This window comes from Nasonia vitripennis (genome assembly GCF_009193385.2).
Source record: "Nasonia vitripennis strain AsymCx chromosome 3 unlocalized genomic scaffold, Nvit_psr_1.1 chr3_random0008, whole genome shotgun sequence".
Classification (NCBI taxonomy): Eukaryota; Metazoa; Arthropoda; class Insecta; order Hymenoptera; family Pteromalidae; genus Nasonia; species Nasonia vitripennis.
In genome coordinates this window covers 97206-115488 of record NW_022279628.1, presented here as the reverse complement: position 1 = coordinate 115488, position 18283 = coordinate 97206, and the positions used below count along the sequence as shown (strand labels likewise).

Sequence of the window (18283 nt, the reverse complement as noted above, 5' to 3'; positions counted from 1 at the left end):
GATCGAACCAATTTGGGAATTTCTCACGAGTGTACGTTTCAACGATTTCTAGTAAGTGATACAATAATTTTCTTTGGTGCCATACACTTTCATGATAAATGTTAAAAACTTCTAATTGACAATTTACTACACTCGTTAATAATTCGGTTGGTCTCGTCAAGTACAATATATCTGGCGTGTCTGGTTCATTATGCGAATACTCTCTGTAATGGATATATTTTTCATTATCAGTTGTTAAAGAATCGACACTTTTAATAAAAACATTTTTGCATTCATCACAAGGAAATTTACTTAAACATTTTTTGGCTATATTTCTGGCATTCCAGTAGAATCTACGTTCATATACATATCCATAGTATCAGCAGCGGTTATAAGTTCATTAATTTCCTGTAATTCCTTTGACTCGTATTCAAGTAAATCAATATTCTCATTAGTTAAAGCTTCTGCATTTTCTGCAATAGATAGATCTACACTACTTGAGTTCATTAAAGATCCCGAATCTTCACGTGTGACGTTACCTCTGTTACTGCTACGAATAAAATCTGTTGACACAATATGACGTACTGCTAAACGATACATTCTACAGGTTGGATTAGAATTATATCCACCTCTTCCGCGTAATTTGGCATGATCATGTTCTACTGAATCTTGATTGCAAAGACCCGTTGCTAACTCGTAGTCTGGAAAATCTGATTTTAAATCTGTGTAAAGAGTAACCCAAAGCGTTTATAGTCAAAGGGATTCCAGAAAAGCATGGTGGTTTTTCCACTTGGCACTACCCAGTCTTTTGACCAAACTACAAATTTCTCAAGACGCTGCTGAATCTCTGGATTCCTATCTGACAATGGACGTTTCAGCGGATTTGTTGAATATAAATACAAAGAATTACATGCATCTATTACAGCATTAAGATTTTCAACAAAATCAGCTGAAGCTGTCCAAGTCGCCGATGACATTAATCCATTTGGATCTTCACCCGCTAACCTAATTCTACTTGCCATTCGCTGGCTCAATAATTGAAACGCTAATTTTACTTTCATGGCATCAAAATGATTGGGATTGAAGTGATTCTCACTCAGATGTCCTAATAAATTTGATGTTCCATGACTCCTGTCAAGTTCCCATGTCTTGATCAAATCTTTAAAACTATTATAATAACATTGCCATTGATTAAAATTTTGTCATGGGATCTTAACTGAGAAAGTAATCTTTTAATAAGGTGAGGCCAATCAAAAGTTGCAAAATATTTTTTATCCTCAAAAAAAAAGTATGGCATATCTGGTGTGACATTTAAAAGTTTAAACAACTTTTGATTGCTGCTACCTTGATCGCAAACGATTAATCGAACGTCAGCAGTAATTTTTTTTAATTCAATTAAAAGAATTTGAAGAATTTCCAGAAGTTCCTCAGCTGTCGCGCCATGTTCATTGAATCCAAAAGCTAACATTTGATGCCATGGATTCTTAGCATTGATACTATCCAAACAAAACAATAGTGCATGCCTAGCGATTGCCTTGCTTCTAAAGTTTTTACCCATATCAACTAAGCCTTCGATTATGTCGTACTTCTTGGAATATTCTTCATACGCTTTTATAGACATTTCGTCAAACTTTAGTGCACATACTCGTTTATCTTTTGGCATGTTTTGCAAATTTTGTCGAAGTTTTTCAAAAATAATTTTATTTACTCCCGGAACAACATCGTATTCGGAAACCCAATTTCTACCCGTAGATTCTGAAGGTAAATGTAATTCCGCTGTTCGCAAACGAGTATAACACGCTGCGGAATAATAATACATCTGTTTCGCTAAATCTTTTTCATCTTTTGCGTAAGGAGTTTTTGCTTCATACAATTGCAACTTTTTGTTATAATATATTTAACTTTTAATTTCTTACGCAAACGAAGATTTTTCATTTTTTCAGCTTTTACAGATTTCTGCAATCGCTTTACTTTCATTGTCAAAGAATCAACTAATATCTGTTTAGAACGAGCATACAACTTACAACATCTATAAACTTTTATTTTTCTTTGTGAAGTTTTTGCTTCTGTAAATGCTGTATTTGACGTATATACATCATCATCAATATGTAAATAGTCAAGGTCAGTATCCTTCTCGTTAAATGTACAAAAAGATTGTTTAGCTGAAGGATAGCTGAACTTAGCCATTGACAGATTAAATAAAATCTCATCCTCGCTGGAATTTACACCTATATCGACATGTTCACCTTCAGCTGCATGCTCCTGCAAAATAATGAATGAGTTTACCTGTTGTTCCGGATGATGTACCTCCATTTGTTATTCATCGTTGATATCCTGCTGCTGTTGGTCCTGAAGGTCGACTGACAGCTGCTGTTGTTGCTATTGGTCCTGCTGGTCGACTGATAGCTGCTGTTGTTGCTGTTGGTCCTGCTGGTCGACTGACAGCTGCTGTTGTTGCTGTTGGTCCTGGTGCTCGACATCCTGTTGTTGCTGGTGGTCCTGCTGGTCGACACGCTGTTGTTGCTGTTGGTCCTGCTGGTTGACATTCTGCTGCTGTTGTTGATGCGCATCCTGCTGCTGATCTTCATTGAGCACGTTCTGCTACTGATGTATTTGTTGCACATGCTGATTCTGCTGCTGTTGCATCCTCCAAGGAATCGGATTTCGATTGCGTCGCAACCTGGTTTTACCAACGTCCACGAAATCTTCATCTTGAAAATGTTGATTACAGACACCAGCTGTTCTTATCGACGAGGGGGACCAGTTAGATAGCAGCTGATTCCCTACAAAATTATATTTTAATTGAAAACAAATTATAACATGAAAAAATGTTTTTTTTTAATTGATAAATTTAATAGGAATATTTATTCATATGTAATTCATAAATTAAAATTTGTTGTATTAAAATTTAATAAAAAATAATGTAACTTAATATAAATGGATGTAACTAACAAATTATTTCATTATTTATAAAAAATAATATACAGTACTATAGTCGTCGCTTAGCTTTCATTTTTGTACTACTCAACCAGCAATTATATCCTACAGCTAATATGTCACTCTCGTTGCAAAATTCTACTAGAATACAGTCATTGTTCTTAACTAACAATCGCGGATCACACTCCATTATTAATAATAATACCGAAACTTTCTTGTAACAGCTAACTCTTTCATCTGACATGCATTGTCGGCCTTCATGCTCATATCTATCACGCCAGAGGTCAAGTTCAAGATCAACAAGTCCGTTTAGTTCCAAAGAGTCCGCCAGGAGGCGTTATATATTTGCGCGCGCCAAATATGAAACTGTTATTCAAATGTAGTCGATTTATTAAATTATTGCTTTCACACAGCACTATGCATACTTTGTATGAAATATCGTGAGAAATACAAGTCATTTTGGGCTTCCAATTTTGTATTTAATACATAATATTCTGCATTTTATATTTGAATATAGAATTATAGCAGAGATGATCTGTAACTGAAATGTATGATCTGAATGTCAATCTATGACATTATACTATGATTAATATGGACATATGTAAACTACGTATCATTTACGCAAGCATGTAGTCAATGTATATTCAGTATATATGTCACTGTTAATTTTCTATATTATAATTTGACTAATATTATTCAAAAAGAATAAATGAATAATCATACAGAGTGTATTTTATACGATCAGCTGTAGATACAAATATAAATAATATATAATTCTGAACTTGTATAATAATCTTGTAGTGTATCTCGTGTTTGTGTTATCCTGCATTCATAGTGCACAGGTTAGGATAGAATAAACAAACTATTGATCATTTAGTGCTTTACATGAGTTGTAAAAAAAATAATTTTTTTTTTAATTTAAGATTTTGCGTGTATAAAAAATGGCCAATAAAAGAGGCAATTACTTTAATTACCTTAGGGATCCAATTATCCCTGTTCCACATTCAACTTTACAAAGTCGTGAACAACAGAGAGTGAGTGTATATATATATATATATATATATATGTATAAATTGTAACTTTTTACCATGCCATCGTTCTGTTTTATTGATTCGTATGAGAATGTTATCCTGAGGTCCTCATAATAAAGGGTGGACTCTCGACTGTATTTATGTAATGTATATTTTTCACAAAAAAATTAATTTAGCGCTAAATGCAAATATATTTGAGAGTGTGTCTCCGCGGCCGATATCGCGTACGCGAAATGTAATTTAGCGTGCGCGAAAACTTTGTAGCGTGTGCGAAATCAACTAACAAATTTTCCGGGAAAATCTGTCGCGCACGCTAGAAAAATCAACCTTTCGCGTACGCTAGATATTTCGCGCACGCTAGATATAAACTTTTCGGGCACGTTAGTATTTTTAAGAGCAATTCTTTCGCGTACGCTAAAGTGCTCCAAATTTTCTTATAAGAAGCAAACGGAGTACTTATACATAGAGATGTTCCATTCATCCTTCATAAGTCACTCCTGTTGCTTCTTTTATATATAGGAAATGTAGAGCACTTTAGCGTACGCGAAAGAATTGCCAAAACAAGAAAAACTCTAGCGTATGCGAAAATCTCTCGCTCCATCTCTCATACAAGTACTCCGTTCGCTTCTTACAAGAAAATTTGGAGCACTTTAGCGCACGCGAAAGAATTGCTCAAAAAAAAAAAAAAAAAAGTTCTTTTATACCACTCTAACCTCAAAATATGCAAACTTTAATTGCAATTTTCGGCTCCCGTGGTATAATATATACTATTCTAGCGTACGCGAAAAGTTGATTTTCTAGCGTGCGCGACAGATTTAGCGCACGCGAAAGGTTGATTAGTAGCGTGCGCGAAACATTTTCCGGAAAATTGTCTATAGTTTTCGCGTACGCTAAAATTTTCTCGCGTACGCTACATTTTTTTTCGCGTACGCGATATCGGCCGCGGAGACACACTCTATATTTGATTACCTTATTAGTAACCGCAATAATAACGGCTTTGTTTACAAAAATTGTTTTGCATCAATAAATTAAATTTTTCTCGAGAAATTAAGTAAAAGTTTTTGTCCGGCCTTTACGAAACCCTCTACTAAATACGATTTCCAACAGGAAAATTCCGAGCAACGGTGTCACTGAAAACTTGTTCCAAACTTTGGTCGGTAGATCGATAAAACAGGACGATGGCATTATGCTCTTAACAATGTATCGTTCTATATATATATATATATATATATATATATATATATATATATATATAGATTTTTTTGCATAATACAATTTAATAAATCTCATTAAATTAAATATATACATATATACACCTTACATTTATTTATTTTTTATTTCATGAACTATAAGGTCGATGATGAAGAAGAAAGAAATAATGTAAATAGAGAAGTCGATCCGATTATTGAAAATATCGAAATGAATATTGGCGATATAGATGATACAATCCAATTAAATGCTAGTAGTAATGATGATTCCGATAATGTTGATAATATCAGTGTTGAAAATGGCGAACTCAATGAAAACTTAAATGAGGTTTGTAAAATTATAAATTTACTATATTATATTAAAACAGGATTAAGTATAATTTGCTGTAAATATAATTAACGTTCAAAGTTTTTTTAAAGCTTATAAGTTGGCATATACAATAATTAATTTAAAAGTAGTTTTCGATCGTACTAAAAAGTTAATTCTCACACAAGTGTGAAGTTATCACACGACTCGAGAATCATCTTATATTTTTATAATTATGGGTGCGTATATTGCAACTTTAAAGACTTGTGAAATGCGTAAACTTTTACTTTACACACACACTGTATCGAAAATAATACTATTTAATAATATTTAAAAAATTATACTGAGTAGTATATACAAAAAAAAATGTTCAAATAAAATACAGTTTGGAAAAGTTGAAATATATATATATATATATATATAATATATATATATATATATATATATATATATATATATATATATATATAATATATATATATATATATATATATTATATATATATATATATATATATATATATATATATATATATATATATATATATATATATATATTATATATATATATATATATATATATATATATATATATATATATATATATATATAGTTATATATAGTTATAACTATATTAATTTTATGAATAGATATTGAATGGCCCTGAAATAAATGAGATGTGTCCTGATGTAATTGACAATGATGTAGAGGATGATAATGAAGAAGAGCAAGTTGAAGAAAGCAATTATGCTGACATCAATGCTGAAGTAAACGTAATTTTGAATGTTGATAATGATAATGAAGCTGTACAAGTACAAATAAATGAGGTGGTTTTATTTATTTATAAATAAATTATAATTTCAACATTGAATTTTTATAATAATCATATTTTTATTATAGGAAGTAAGGCAGCCTATTTTTGAAGGAGTTTCACTTACAAAGGAGGAAAGTGATTTACTTATCATGAGCTACGTTGTTCGTCATAGCCTTTCAGATGTAGCATTAGAAGATCTTTTAGAGTTGATTAATTGTCATCTTCCAGAAAAATTAAATTACTCTAAGTATAGATTTTTAAAAAGGTATCCTAAATTATCTGAATTGAAGAGTTTTTTTACTGTCCGGATTGTTTAGAGTTATTAACATTTGGAAATGCTTCACACACAAGATATAGGTCTTGTGACAAAGTATTTCTTCTCAATTCATTGAAACGTAACGGACACTTTTTCTACATATTCCGTTGAAATCCCAATTAATTAACTTATTTTCAAGTCCACTTTTTAATGAATTAAACAGAAATCACGCAAATGAAACACTGAGCGATGTAACTAGTGGAGCAGTATATAAATTTTTAAAAGAAAATAATATCATTTCTAATTATGATATATCTTTGCAATGGAATGCTGATGGAGTACAGACGTTTAAATCTTCTAAGGTATTCATGTGCCCAATTCAAGTCACGAAAAACCGGGCTTGAATTTATTTATGAAACCATTTGTTGACGAATTAAAAGATTTGCATGAGAATGGTTTTCAATGTTTACCACCTAATTCTGATGAACCAGTCACAGTGAAAGTTCATACAATTTTGGCCCCAGTGAATTCTGTTGAAAGATGCGCACTCCAGAACCTACATCAGTATAATGGCGTATGCGGCTGTACATTCTGCCTAAATCCAGGTGAGCATATTCCTGTTGGTAGTTATGCCCGCGTATACAGTGGAGGAGAAGGTGTAAAAAGAACGGAAGATCAACATTTCAGAGATGCAATACAGGCTCAACAAGAAGAGAATACTATTAATGGAGCAAAAGGAGTTTCTGTATGTTGCTTCCAGTTTTTAATATTATAAGATCCTTCCCACCTGAGTATATGCATTCCGTTTTACTGGGAGTAGTAAAACGCTTTCTTTCTAATTGGATAGATCCTAAAAATTATAATGAATCGTGGTATATTGGGACTAAATCACCTATTATTGATGATAAATTTACACAGATACTACTTCCATCTGAAGTTACAAGAACTCCTCAATCTACTGCAAATCTCAAGCAATGAAAAGTATCTGAATACAAGAACTTTTTGCTATACTACTCATTGCCTACATTAAAAGATATCCTTCCATCTAATTTTTACAAACATTGGTCTTTATTTGTTTATGCTGTAAATGTATTCAATAGTGATAACATTGAAGAACGTGCTTTTTTGAAAGCTACGTCTGCAATAAAACTTTTTGTTACGAAAGCAGAAATGTTGTATGGAAAACAGATTATGAAATATAATCTTCACCTAATGTTGCACATACCAGATGCAGTTAAAGATTTTGGAGCACTTTGGGCATGGTCAGCATTCCCTTTTGAATCTTATAATTTCGTTTTAAGGAATATGCTGCATAATTCGCAAGCAGTGTTACAGCAAATTTGTAAGTCATACTAATTGTAGTATTCAGGTAAATACATTGTATCTCAATATGATGGAAAAGTATAAGAGTAGAACTGGACAACGAGCATTTGATGAAAATCGCTTAGTTGTATTTGGAGAAGGAACAATGGTCACTCTTTCATTAATTGAAAAAATATTGATTGAAGCACTGATTCATGAAAGTATAAAAGAATGCGTAACAAAATATGAGAGATTTATTTATAATAAATATTTCAAAATTGAGATTAAACTCTTAAAATCGAAAGTTAATGTCATTTTTAACGTTTTCATTTTAGTAACAATATACCTGTGACCAGATAAGGCTTATATTTCAAAGAACTTGTTTGTAAAACTAATGAATATAGCTCAATTTTTTCTGGAGCTTTTACGGAAAGCACTAAACATGTTAATCATGCCAGAATTTATAACGTTTTGGCCTTCTATCATGTTTCTTGACGACGGTGTAGCCTCACTCTATTCACACGGAGTGTGTAAGGACACTGACAAGATTTTTTATCGTGTAAAAGTTTATATTTCGACATTTTTTAATGAAGCTCCATAAGAGCTCTGTGTATTTCGGAGACTTTTTGGCTGCCATCTTTGTTAACCTTCAAGCGCGCGAACCGAGCGCGCGAACCAAGTTTAAACTCCCAATGTGAACATACGGCATCGTACAAAAATCTACAACAGCATCCCGTAATATAACAAAAACGTACGATTTCAATTTCCATTCGGGGTAGTTAGGTTTAGACATGAGTTCGAGAAAACAAACATTTTTTTATCGTAATAACTCTTATCCTTGACATGGATTATGCAATAGATGAAAGAATTTTCATTCCTACATGTTGTTTAGATGCCTAGCCTAACTCTCGCGCAATAGACTATAGCTTTCTGATGCTTAAGTCGGTGCGGCCTATGTAGTTAACCACTAGGTGCGTTATCTGCACTTTCAGTCGCCAACGCCAACCCTGACGTTTCAAACATACAGAAAAAAAATCTTTGCAGTTTTTAATTTTTTCGAAAGAGTGTTGCTACTTTGGGATGCGACCAGAGATTAGAGGAGAGATTGCCGATGCCGTGTTAAAAATGCGTGGCGAATTCGATCATGACGCCACTTGCGGCCTGCGATCGAACTATACGCATCTAGAAAAGGAGCGTAGGGGAAGTATACGCATCCAGCGGCAGTGGAGGAGAAGGGAGAGGCGCTATATATTCTTAGGTCTACCGCGCCTGACGCGGCGGAGGAAAAGTGACAAACGGCGACTGTCGAATTTGCGCATCCACACCTCGCGGTAGTTTCAACCAACGCCAAATAACTATTCGGGCATATTATTGGACTAAAAAGAATGTTTAAACAACAACATAAATGTAAAAAAATTTGAATCTAAAACTTTTGAAAACTCATGATTAAAAACTTTAACTTTTTAGAGGGATTATGGTTAAACCGACACAAACAAGTTAAGCTTAAGCTTAAACAAAGCTAAATTAAACTAATAAGCCACCCCAGCCTCCCGATAAACATACGCTACTTTCAGTTTTCATATGCCAACGATGATCGTGGTGGCGCGGTCTACGTTGTTGCTTGGTATTCTTAAGCACTCGGGTTTGAGTCCAAGTCTCAGCAAATTTTTTTTTCCTACTTGCTGATAAAATATATAGTATACAATAATAACGCAATATGCCATTCTACTTCTGCAATTATATTTCAATTTAGGTAAGTATACGGTACAGTGGGCACCTGCAATGTATAACTACCATTATTTATAGTTTTTACGTAAAGAAAAAATACAATTTTAAATAAATTTAAATTATCTTATTAGTACGATAACGTTTTATTAATTACATTGATATTAAAAAAAAAAAATTATTAATTTGTATTCCTAAAATTCAAGTAGTTTCATTGTATACTTTTTTTCATAAACGATTAAGAAGTAAATTATACCTATATTTATTGCAGGCCCACCGTATACTTAGCTAAATTGAAATATAATTGCAGAAGCAGAATGGCATATTATTGCCTTATTATTGTATACTGTATATTTTATCAGCAAGTAGAAAAAAAAAAGATTTGCTGAGACTCGGACTCGAACCCGAGTGCATAAAAATACCAAGCAACAACGTAGACCGCGCCACCACGATCATCGTTGGCATATGAAAACTGAAAGTAGCGTATGTTTATCGGGAGGCTGGGGTGGCTTATTAGTTTAATTTAGCTTTGTTTAAGCTTAAGCTTAACTTGTTTGTGTCGGTTTAACCATAATCCGTCTAAAAAATTAAAGTTTTTAATTGTGAGGGTTGATTTCATAAAGACGATCATGGCCACTGGCATTAAGGGCTTAGAGTTTAGTCTGTAATAGAGTTTATCGGTGATTGTTTATAAATATATCATTGTTTATGAATCATATTCACCGCGTAAGCCCGAATCCTTGACAGTTACCGCCGCTTATATTATTTCTCCTCTATGCTCTGCCGTGCCGCGATGTGATTGTGTACTCTCTACTTCCCCCTTCGCCGCTGCTGCTGGTTGGGAAGCTAGTTGCGTACGGCCGCCCCTACTTCTCCTCCGCTGCTTCTAGATGCGTATAGTTCGGAGCGAAAACCGCAGGGCGGCGCTAGCTTACGACTGCATATCGCACGGCACGCTTTCGCCCATGCTCATCGGCAATCTCTCCTCTCATCTCTGATGCGACTATGCAAGTCTGGTCTTGTCCTCTCTTACTCCTTGATTTTAATTTTAAATTTGAGAAAAAGATAAAATCTTCCTAACTAACCTGACTATAATTATAATTCCATTTGTTTTGATAATTATAATTTAATAATTTATTTATTGGTATTAATTATAGGTATTAAAATTATAGTAATGTCAAAATATGATGGAGCAAGCCAAAGTGCAATTTACTTCTCGGTTGCTACTCACATCTTGCATTGAAAATAAGGATGAGTTGGAAGAGGTACATTTATTTGATTTTAATGAAATAAAATAAATAAATAATTGAATTTTGAGATAATTTTTCTACAGTTAAGCTCTTAGACACTGAAAATTATTATACCAAAAGCGTAACAAATAAGTACTAAAAGTAATGCTAAATTTAAAATGACATATTTATAAACTTTCAGAAATTCGAGCGTTGTTACTTAGTATTGCAGAATTTGAGCACTGGTCTATCAGAAAAAGATATTCATGATAATCTGAGTAATGCTGTTTGTAAAGATAAAACTCACGAGGAAGTATGTTTAGGATTTTTGATGGCAATACTTACTGAACCTCAAGATGCTTCTAAGCATTATAGAGATCTAACGCTTGTAAATCGTGATGGTTTAACTGTTATCCTAGCTCACCTAAATCAGATGGTACTTGAAAAATATCTTCGGCTAAATGATCTTGCAAAAAGTCAACTTTTGTGGCTACTTCGTGAAATGATAAGGACTAGTGTCACAAATGTAGATAATCTTTGTTTAAGTTTGTTAAGACATGCTGCTGGCGGAGATATCTCACAGCGCAACATTTTTCTAATTGATGCTTTATTAGATATATTTCAAGAAAATAGATCTTGGCTGGATAAATTTCCATTCTTAGTTGCTTCAGTAATATATACTTATTTACGATTAATAGAAGATCACAGTGCTTCACATTTAACAAATCTGAGACAAAAGGAAATAACTTTTATAGTATCTTTGATAAGAGAAAGAATAACAGACTGCTTAGTTATAGGCAGGTAAGTAATTCCTGTAATTATGTTCCTTTAAACTTAAATTATTAACAAATTGAAATTCTTTGTACAGGGATTTAGTTCGACTCCTTCAAAACGTTGCTAGAATACCAGAATTTGAAACTCTGTGGAAAGATTTGCTTCTTAATCCAAAATCATTAAATCCAAATTTCACAGGTATTTTGCAGTTGTTACAAACACGAACTTCTAGAAGATTTTTACAATCACGACTAACACCTGATATGGAGAGAAAACTGGTTTTTTTAACAAGCACAGTGCGATTTGGGAATCATAAAAGGTACCAGGAGTGGTTTCAAAGACAATATCTTGCAACACCAGAATCACAAACTTTGCGGTGTGACTTAATAAGATTTATTGTTGGTGTTATACACCCTACTAATGAGCTTCTGTGCTCAGATATAATACCCAGATGGGCTGTTATTGGATGGCTCTTTACAACTTGTACTTTACCTGTAGCAGCCAGTAATGCAAAGCTTGCCTTATTTTATGACTGGTTGTTCTTTGAGCCAGATAAAGATAATATTATGAATATAGAACCTGCTATATTAGTAATGCATAATTCTATGAGATCACATCCTGCTGTTACAGCCACACTATTAGATTTTTTGTGTCGAGTAAGATTTTTTCAAATTTATATACAAATTAAATATTATTTTAAAATAATTGTTTTATTTTTTTTTAAGATAATACCAAATTTTTATCCTACTCTAGAGGATAAAGTAAAGAGTGGTATTTTTTCTTCTCTTCGTCAAATATTAGAAAAACGAGTTTTACCAAGTTTGTATCCATTATTCGACAGTCCTAAATTAGATCGAGAACTAAGGACTAAAATCAGAGAAACTTTTAAAGAATTTTGTTTACCACCCAATGCAGATATAGGTTAGTAACATACATATACAATTACAATAAACAGGGAGAAAAATAAAGAAGATTCTACTTTTTCAGACTATTAAAACCAATTTTATCCAAAATTGGTTAAAGCTACTAAGAAATCTGTAGATTCTAATGTGCAAATCAGTAGATTTTACTGATTTCCACAGTTGGTGTTACATATTTTGCATAAAGACAACCTCATTTTTTCTGGATTCAAAAAAGAAATATTACTGTCTCTCCAAGCATTCGAATTAATACATAAGTGATCCTAGAGATTCCAGTTTTAAACTAAATTTTTACATAAAAAGATTCTTCAACTTTTTCCTTGACTCTGTTTGTAACACAGATACTAAGTATCTTAAAATGGAAAAATCGGTAAAAATAACATGTATTTTTAAGCACAATATATTCCCTTTTCAATGGAATCTTTTTTTTCTCTTTGTGAATACATGCAAAAAGTATAATTACGAAAAATCAGACAATAGGGAACAGACATGATTTATAAAACCTTTTTTAAAATAAAGTTAAGAATAAATCTTACAAAAAAGTACAAGAGCTAGATTTTTACTGCAATATTTGTTAAGTAATATTGTTTTAAAAATTCAGTTTGCTAATAATACGTTTAAACGATTGAGAGCTCACGTGATCAATATGGCGGCGCGAAGGATGAAAATATATATAGATGTATAAATGTATGTAAATTTTAATACATAAAATAACCTTATTGTTTTCTCCGAAATCATAATAGAGATGAGAGATAATGCTTCAAAATCAAAATAGATTCTTGATGACTGGATTTATGCACTCAAATGCCCGTACGTTAAGTTAGGTCTTTATCCTTTGAACCGCAATACCCCACGTATAGCAAGTCATAATACATAAAAAATAAATGCTCAAGCCAAAACCCTCCCTACTGAATAAAAATAGATGACAACCAGCTGATTATTAGCTGATAATCAGCTGGTAATCGGCTAATAATTGTGCCAAAACGTCAGCTAATTATCAGGTGATATCAGCTTAATATTTTTTTAAGCTGATAGTTACAAATATGCATTTATAGAAGATAAAATGCTAATGATAATCAGCTGATTATCACTAGCATTTCATCGCATATAAACGCATATGTTAAAGAGAAATCCATTTTGGCATTCTCCGTTTCTCTAATTTTCCGAGTTCATGATTTTTTATGAATTAGATTGACCTCTCTATTATATTAAAATCTCATTTGAATCATCAATTAATTAATAACCTTGTGCAATAGCATCAACTTAAAGGTAACTATTTCAGACCCGTCTCACCGATCGCCAAAACGAACAACTCCCCTCCATTGAAACCCATAAGGTCAATATATGCACAAGGTTGTAGTTATTGAATTTATTAAACACACTTCAAATAAAAAATAATATAAATGATAACCTGCGCAGACTTAAAAAAATTTCTGTTTATGATACCAAATTATCAATGACTATGATTATGATACCGCTTCAAGAGGTCAGAGCAGAATAAGCTCTCGAACAAATTTTTCGCGCTATTTGTACATTTTTTCTCGCATGCGCAGATGTCATTGATATACATCAGGAAAGAATGTATATTAACTCAACATGCTTAGTCTTCCGAACATTCAGTCTGTTTCTGATACTGCAGTTATTCGGGTGAATAACTATAGAAGTATATTTTAGACGATTTTATTAATTAAAATAATAGGAGTCATTGATGTTACCGCTTCTTCAGGTCAGAGCAGAATGAGCACTGGAATTAATTTTTTACATACGCTATTTGTAAATATTTTCGCGCATGCGTCTTTGATAAACAACAGGAAAGTATTTATATAAACTCAACCTGCGCAGTCTTCTGAACGTTTAGTCGCTTCTGATACTGCAATAATTTGAGTAAATAACTATAAAAGTGTTTAGCGCATTTATTTATTAAAATGCTGCTGCCATTTTATGAAAATTTATATTATGGTTTTCGCATGCATTTATCTTAAAATGCTGCATCCATTTGACAAAATTTACTTTTAAGTGTTCCAGCGCATTCATTTATTAAAATGCTGTAGACGTTGTATGAAATTGTCTATTATAATTTTTAGCTCATGCATTTATGAATGTAATATAGGACATATCAATATAATATAATTTCATAATATAAGATGATTTCTACTTAAATACTTCAACTCACAAAAAAACAGTCATAAAATGTTTAATTTATAAACTGCGAAATCGCGGGTACAAGCCCATATCTTAACTTTCTTTTAATTGCACAAAAATAATAATATCCCTGGTAGCAAATGGTCGATAAGTTCTGGCCCGTTTCCTAGCGACTCGGTAGAAATGAAACCCAGAATTCGTCGAGAAATATGCATAGTTTCTACGCTGAAATCCGAGTAGCAGAAGTTCTCTTAATTTTTTGCGCATGCGCGTACGGTTCAGGCCAGGCACAGGCATACTTGAAGTATATGACGTGTATTGTAGAGGCTGTCTGTTATGTTATACAGCAAAATAGCATAGCAGACAGAACTACAGTTCTCACAGTTTCAGTCAATGTTGAATGATGAATATTTAGCCTATTAATTCATCTAGAATGATTTTTAAGGGAAAATATAACTTTCAAAGCGCCCATTAAGAGTGAAAACCTTACCCTACACATGCATACTGTCATATATGACAGTATGTACAAGCATGCTGTACTGACTGACTTTGTGTTGTTCAAATGCAATTACTGTGTGAAAAGTGTCATCGATGCTAATAGTCACCAATGATGAGGTTTGCACAGGTATTTCAATCTCATCAGTATGCGAGCGCAGTCATTGTCAACGACCAAATATCTCATAATCATGCTAAATTCATGATATTGAAATTTGATGTCTGTTTGATCTCTGTTCTTTTGCATTAAGACTTGTTAAATTATTTAGATACAGCCTGCCGTCTCAGTTTTCATTTAACAGTCTTGGTTTGGCTTTGCACCCTGAACCCTATGGCTTTGGCGTCAATAAATGCAGGTGGGTCTATACATGAAAGTCGAATTCATATCAGCTAGAATGAATACAACTCAATATATTTTTACAACATGCCAACACAAATTAAGTTGCAAAATTTCAGCCCACTAGGTGATATGAATTCGACTTTCATGTATAGACCCACCTGCATTTTTTGACACCAAAGCCATAGGGTTCAGGGTGAAAAGCCGAACCAAGACGGTTAGATAAAAACTGATATGGTAGTCTGTTTCTAAATAATTGAACAAGTCTTAACGCAAAAGAACAGACATACACCTTTAATATCATGGATTTACCATGATTAGGAGAGATTTGGTGGTTGAGAGTAACTGGCTCGCATACTGATCCCTGGCGAAAAAATCACGTGATTTATCACATGATTATTCGCGTGATAAATCACTCAATTTCTCATGTGATATATCACGTGGTTATTTGGCGTGATTGATCACGTGATATATCACTTTAGAAATCACTCGGTAAATTTAAATATTTGTTTATATTGATATAAATTGTTTATTTTCCATCTAAATAATTATAAAATAGTTGATGACATTGATAATTCACATACATAATTCGCAATAAAATAGAAAAAAAATTTCCCTGACCAAGACTTGAACCTCTGTCCTCCACTTGACAATCCAATGTCTTACTACCTGAGCTATTTGTGCTGTTGCAAGTTTCAAACACCTAATCTAATCATACACAAAAATATATTTATATTTATTATTATTATTTTATATAGATTATACGCATACAGCATATATTAATAATAATAATATAAACACTCCACCGCCTGGGTCAAGGCCACACACCCCAGGATCATCATCCGACGTGTTGAACGCCGAATGGCCCGAACATCTACAGCTGATAGATGTCCCTGCGCAGCCCACGATTGATCCAAAGCTCCAGGACATTCGTCTCTACCATCGGACAACCCCGACTCCGGCAGCCACAAATCCGACGACGCAGTTACAAATCGTCAGTCAAAAAATAGCGGCCAGGCAGTCTGCGCAAACAGCACAACGCAGGAGCATCGCCATCTCTCCTCGGAAGAGGAGGCCGCCACCAGGGAAGCTGTCGCCGACGAAGCGAAGGCCAACTGCTCCCAGACTCCCAGGACAGCGTCGCAAACCGAAGATCACCTCTAACGAGATCCTCAAGGTTCCAATGCTACTCCCCCTAGGGTCAAGGAGAAGACTCCTCCGGGGCCCATGGCCTCGGTGGCGTTTGATCTCACGATTTCCGACTAAAGCGCCACGCGCCCTCTAGTCATTTTTGAGTGGACCGATCCCTGTTTGGGATATTTTGCTGATGGTTTCGTCGTTATAGTCTCGCCGCCTACCTTCATCGGTATGATGGTAGGTATGCGCTTTCCTGTCAGGAGGACTATTTCGGTCTTATTAAGCGCTAAAGTCAAGCCGTGCTTCGGCATCCACCATAGCACTCTACTCATAATGGCGTTTAGTTTCGCTTGCGCGATGTCCACGTTACGTGCCGTTATAACCGCGGCTACGTCGTCTGCATATCTCACAAGCATCACGCCTCCCGGCATTTCGAGTTTTAGAAGCCCGTCGTACAAGATGCCCCAAAAGTCCGGCCCTAAGATCGAACCCTGTGCTACTCCTGCAGTTTTAGGTCTTCTTCTACGACCCTGCTTCGTGTCATACTCTATAACCCGATCCCTCAGATAATCTTCCGTAAGACGCATAATGTATTGCGGCACACCGAAAGACTCTAAGGCATCATGTATGTCGGTCCATCTTCAGAGAGGTCTTCCGCTTCGCATACGGCGCTAAGTATTCGCGGTTTAATCAGCGCTTCCTCCGTCTTTCCCATCGTATCCAATATAGACTCAATGGTCTATAAGAAGTGTCCGCGTCCGCTTCTCTTTTCGGTTTTTCGATAAGGACTAATCTTGCCCTTTTCCATCTCGAGCTGAATACACCCTGTATCAGACACAGATTGTACATTTCCAGTAGCAGCTCCGCCGCAGTAAGGTTCGGTGAGAGATATACGCTGAAGTAAGTGATGCGGCCCACCCTTATCCGTACGTAGTCATCCCCCGTCTCTGATTCTGCGATTCCGCGCCTGGGCACCCAGACTGCGGCGGTCCTTGCATCGTTGGACACTCAGCCGGGTGTGTCTTGATCCGTGTACTGTTCGCTTATCACGAGGATGTCCGCTTTCTCCTCTGCGACAAATTTCGGTAGGAGATCGTGGGCGAGCCTACTTCTGTGCAGGTTGCCTTGAAGTATCCGCGCCATTATCCTTGCGTTTTTCCCGCTTTTAAGGCCGCCCGGAAGACCGCGCACGTACCGGTGCCTGGTGCATGCACCGTCTTGTCCTCGGCCATCTTAGCGTCTTTGCATAAGAAACACCTCCTTTGTTGGGTTGGCACAGTGCATAGTGCTGCCTTGTGCCCACTCGCGCCATACTACCAGCAGTTGGCGCTCCTGTCGGGTCCTTTACATCTCGCCTTTACGTGTCCGTAACCGAGGCAGCGATAACATTGTGTGGGGTTCGCGCAAACCCTCACTCGGCAGTTTATCCAGCCGATACGGATCTTCCTTTTTTTGAGCAGAGCGGTGGCCTTAATCTGATCTTTTTCGGCCACTGCCACCCTCTGCTCCCTCGTGTTCGGCTCGAACAGATGGACTTTGGCATCTTCTTCGCCCGTCTCGACTGTGATAGCACTGCGAACATCGTCGTAAGACTGTCGATGTCCCTAATTTCCAGTGTGATTCTGGAGATCTTTCCCCTGACTGTGCCTGCCTTTCCAATGGCGGTTTGGATGGCCGTTTTAAGTGGTTTC

The 18283-nt window shown here is 35.0% G+C and overlaps 3 protein-coding genes across 8 annotated transcripts in view; 2 read left to right on the top strand and 1 right to left on the bottom strand.

Annotated features, from left to right (window-relative positions):
* The window catches only part of LOC103315351, a 59359-nt gene extending 49924 nt beyond the window's left edge, over nt 1-9435 (bottom strand). The window contains exon 1 of the transcript XR_004227179.2: nt 8180-9435. The gene's annotated coding sequence lies outside the window, so the exon portion shown is untranslated. The remainder of the gene's footprint in view (nt 1-8179) is intronic.
* LOC103316743 lies at nt 3544-7755 on the top strand. Its single transcript, XM_031927008.2, has 5 exons — nt 3544-3758; nt 3840-3950; nt 5301-5483; nt 6112-6288; nt 6362-7755. The coding sequence occupies exons 2-5, from the start codon at nt 3858-3860 to the stop codon at nt 6590-6592; spliced, it is 684 nt and encodes a 227-aa protein (XP_031782868.1). The 5' UTR covers nt 3544-3758; nt 3840-3857; the 3' UTR covers nt 6593-7755.
* A 1117-nt stretch (nt 9436-10552) lies between the features above and the next one.
* Ints3 (integrator complex subunit 3) overlaps nt 10553-18283 on the top strand; it is an 82106-nt gene continuing 74375 nt past the window's right edge. For 2 of the 6 annotated variants that reach the window (XM_031926997.1, XM_031926995.1), the window contains exons 1-4: nt 10591-10823; nt 10990-11588; nt 11656-12217; nt 12287-12482. In XM_031926997.1, the coding sequence (XP_031782857.1) occupies nt 10743-10823; nt 10990-11588; nt 11656-12217; nt 12287-12482 (1438 nt within the window). In that variant the 5' untranslated portion in view covers nt 10591-10742. The other 4 variants (XM_032601835.1, NM_001167815.2, XM_031926996.1 and 1 more) reach the window with 4 other exon arrangements.

Coding starts and splice junctions, on each gene's coding strand:
- LOC103316743 (XM_031927008.2), top strand. CDS start 3,858: ATGGCCAATAAAAGAGGCAATTACTTTAATTACCTTAGGGATCCAATT. Junction 3,951..5,300: donor AAAGTCGTGAACAACAGAGA/GTGAGTGTATAT, acceptor ATGAACTATAAG/GTCGATGATGAAGAAGAAAG. Junction 5,484..6,111: donor TCAATGAAAACTTAAATGAG/GTTTGTAAAATT, acceptor TTTTATGAATAG/ATATTGAATGGCCCTGAAAT.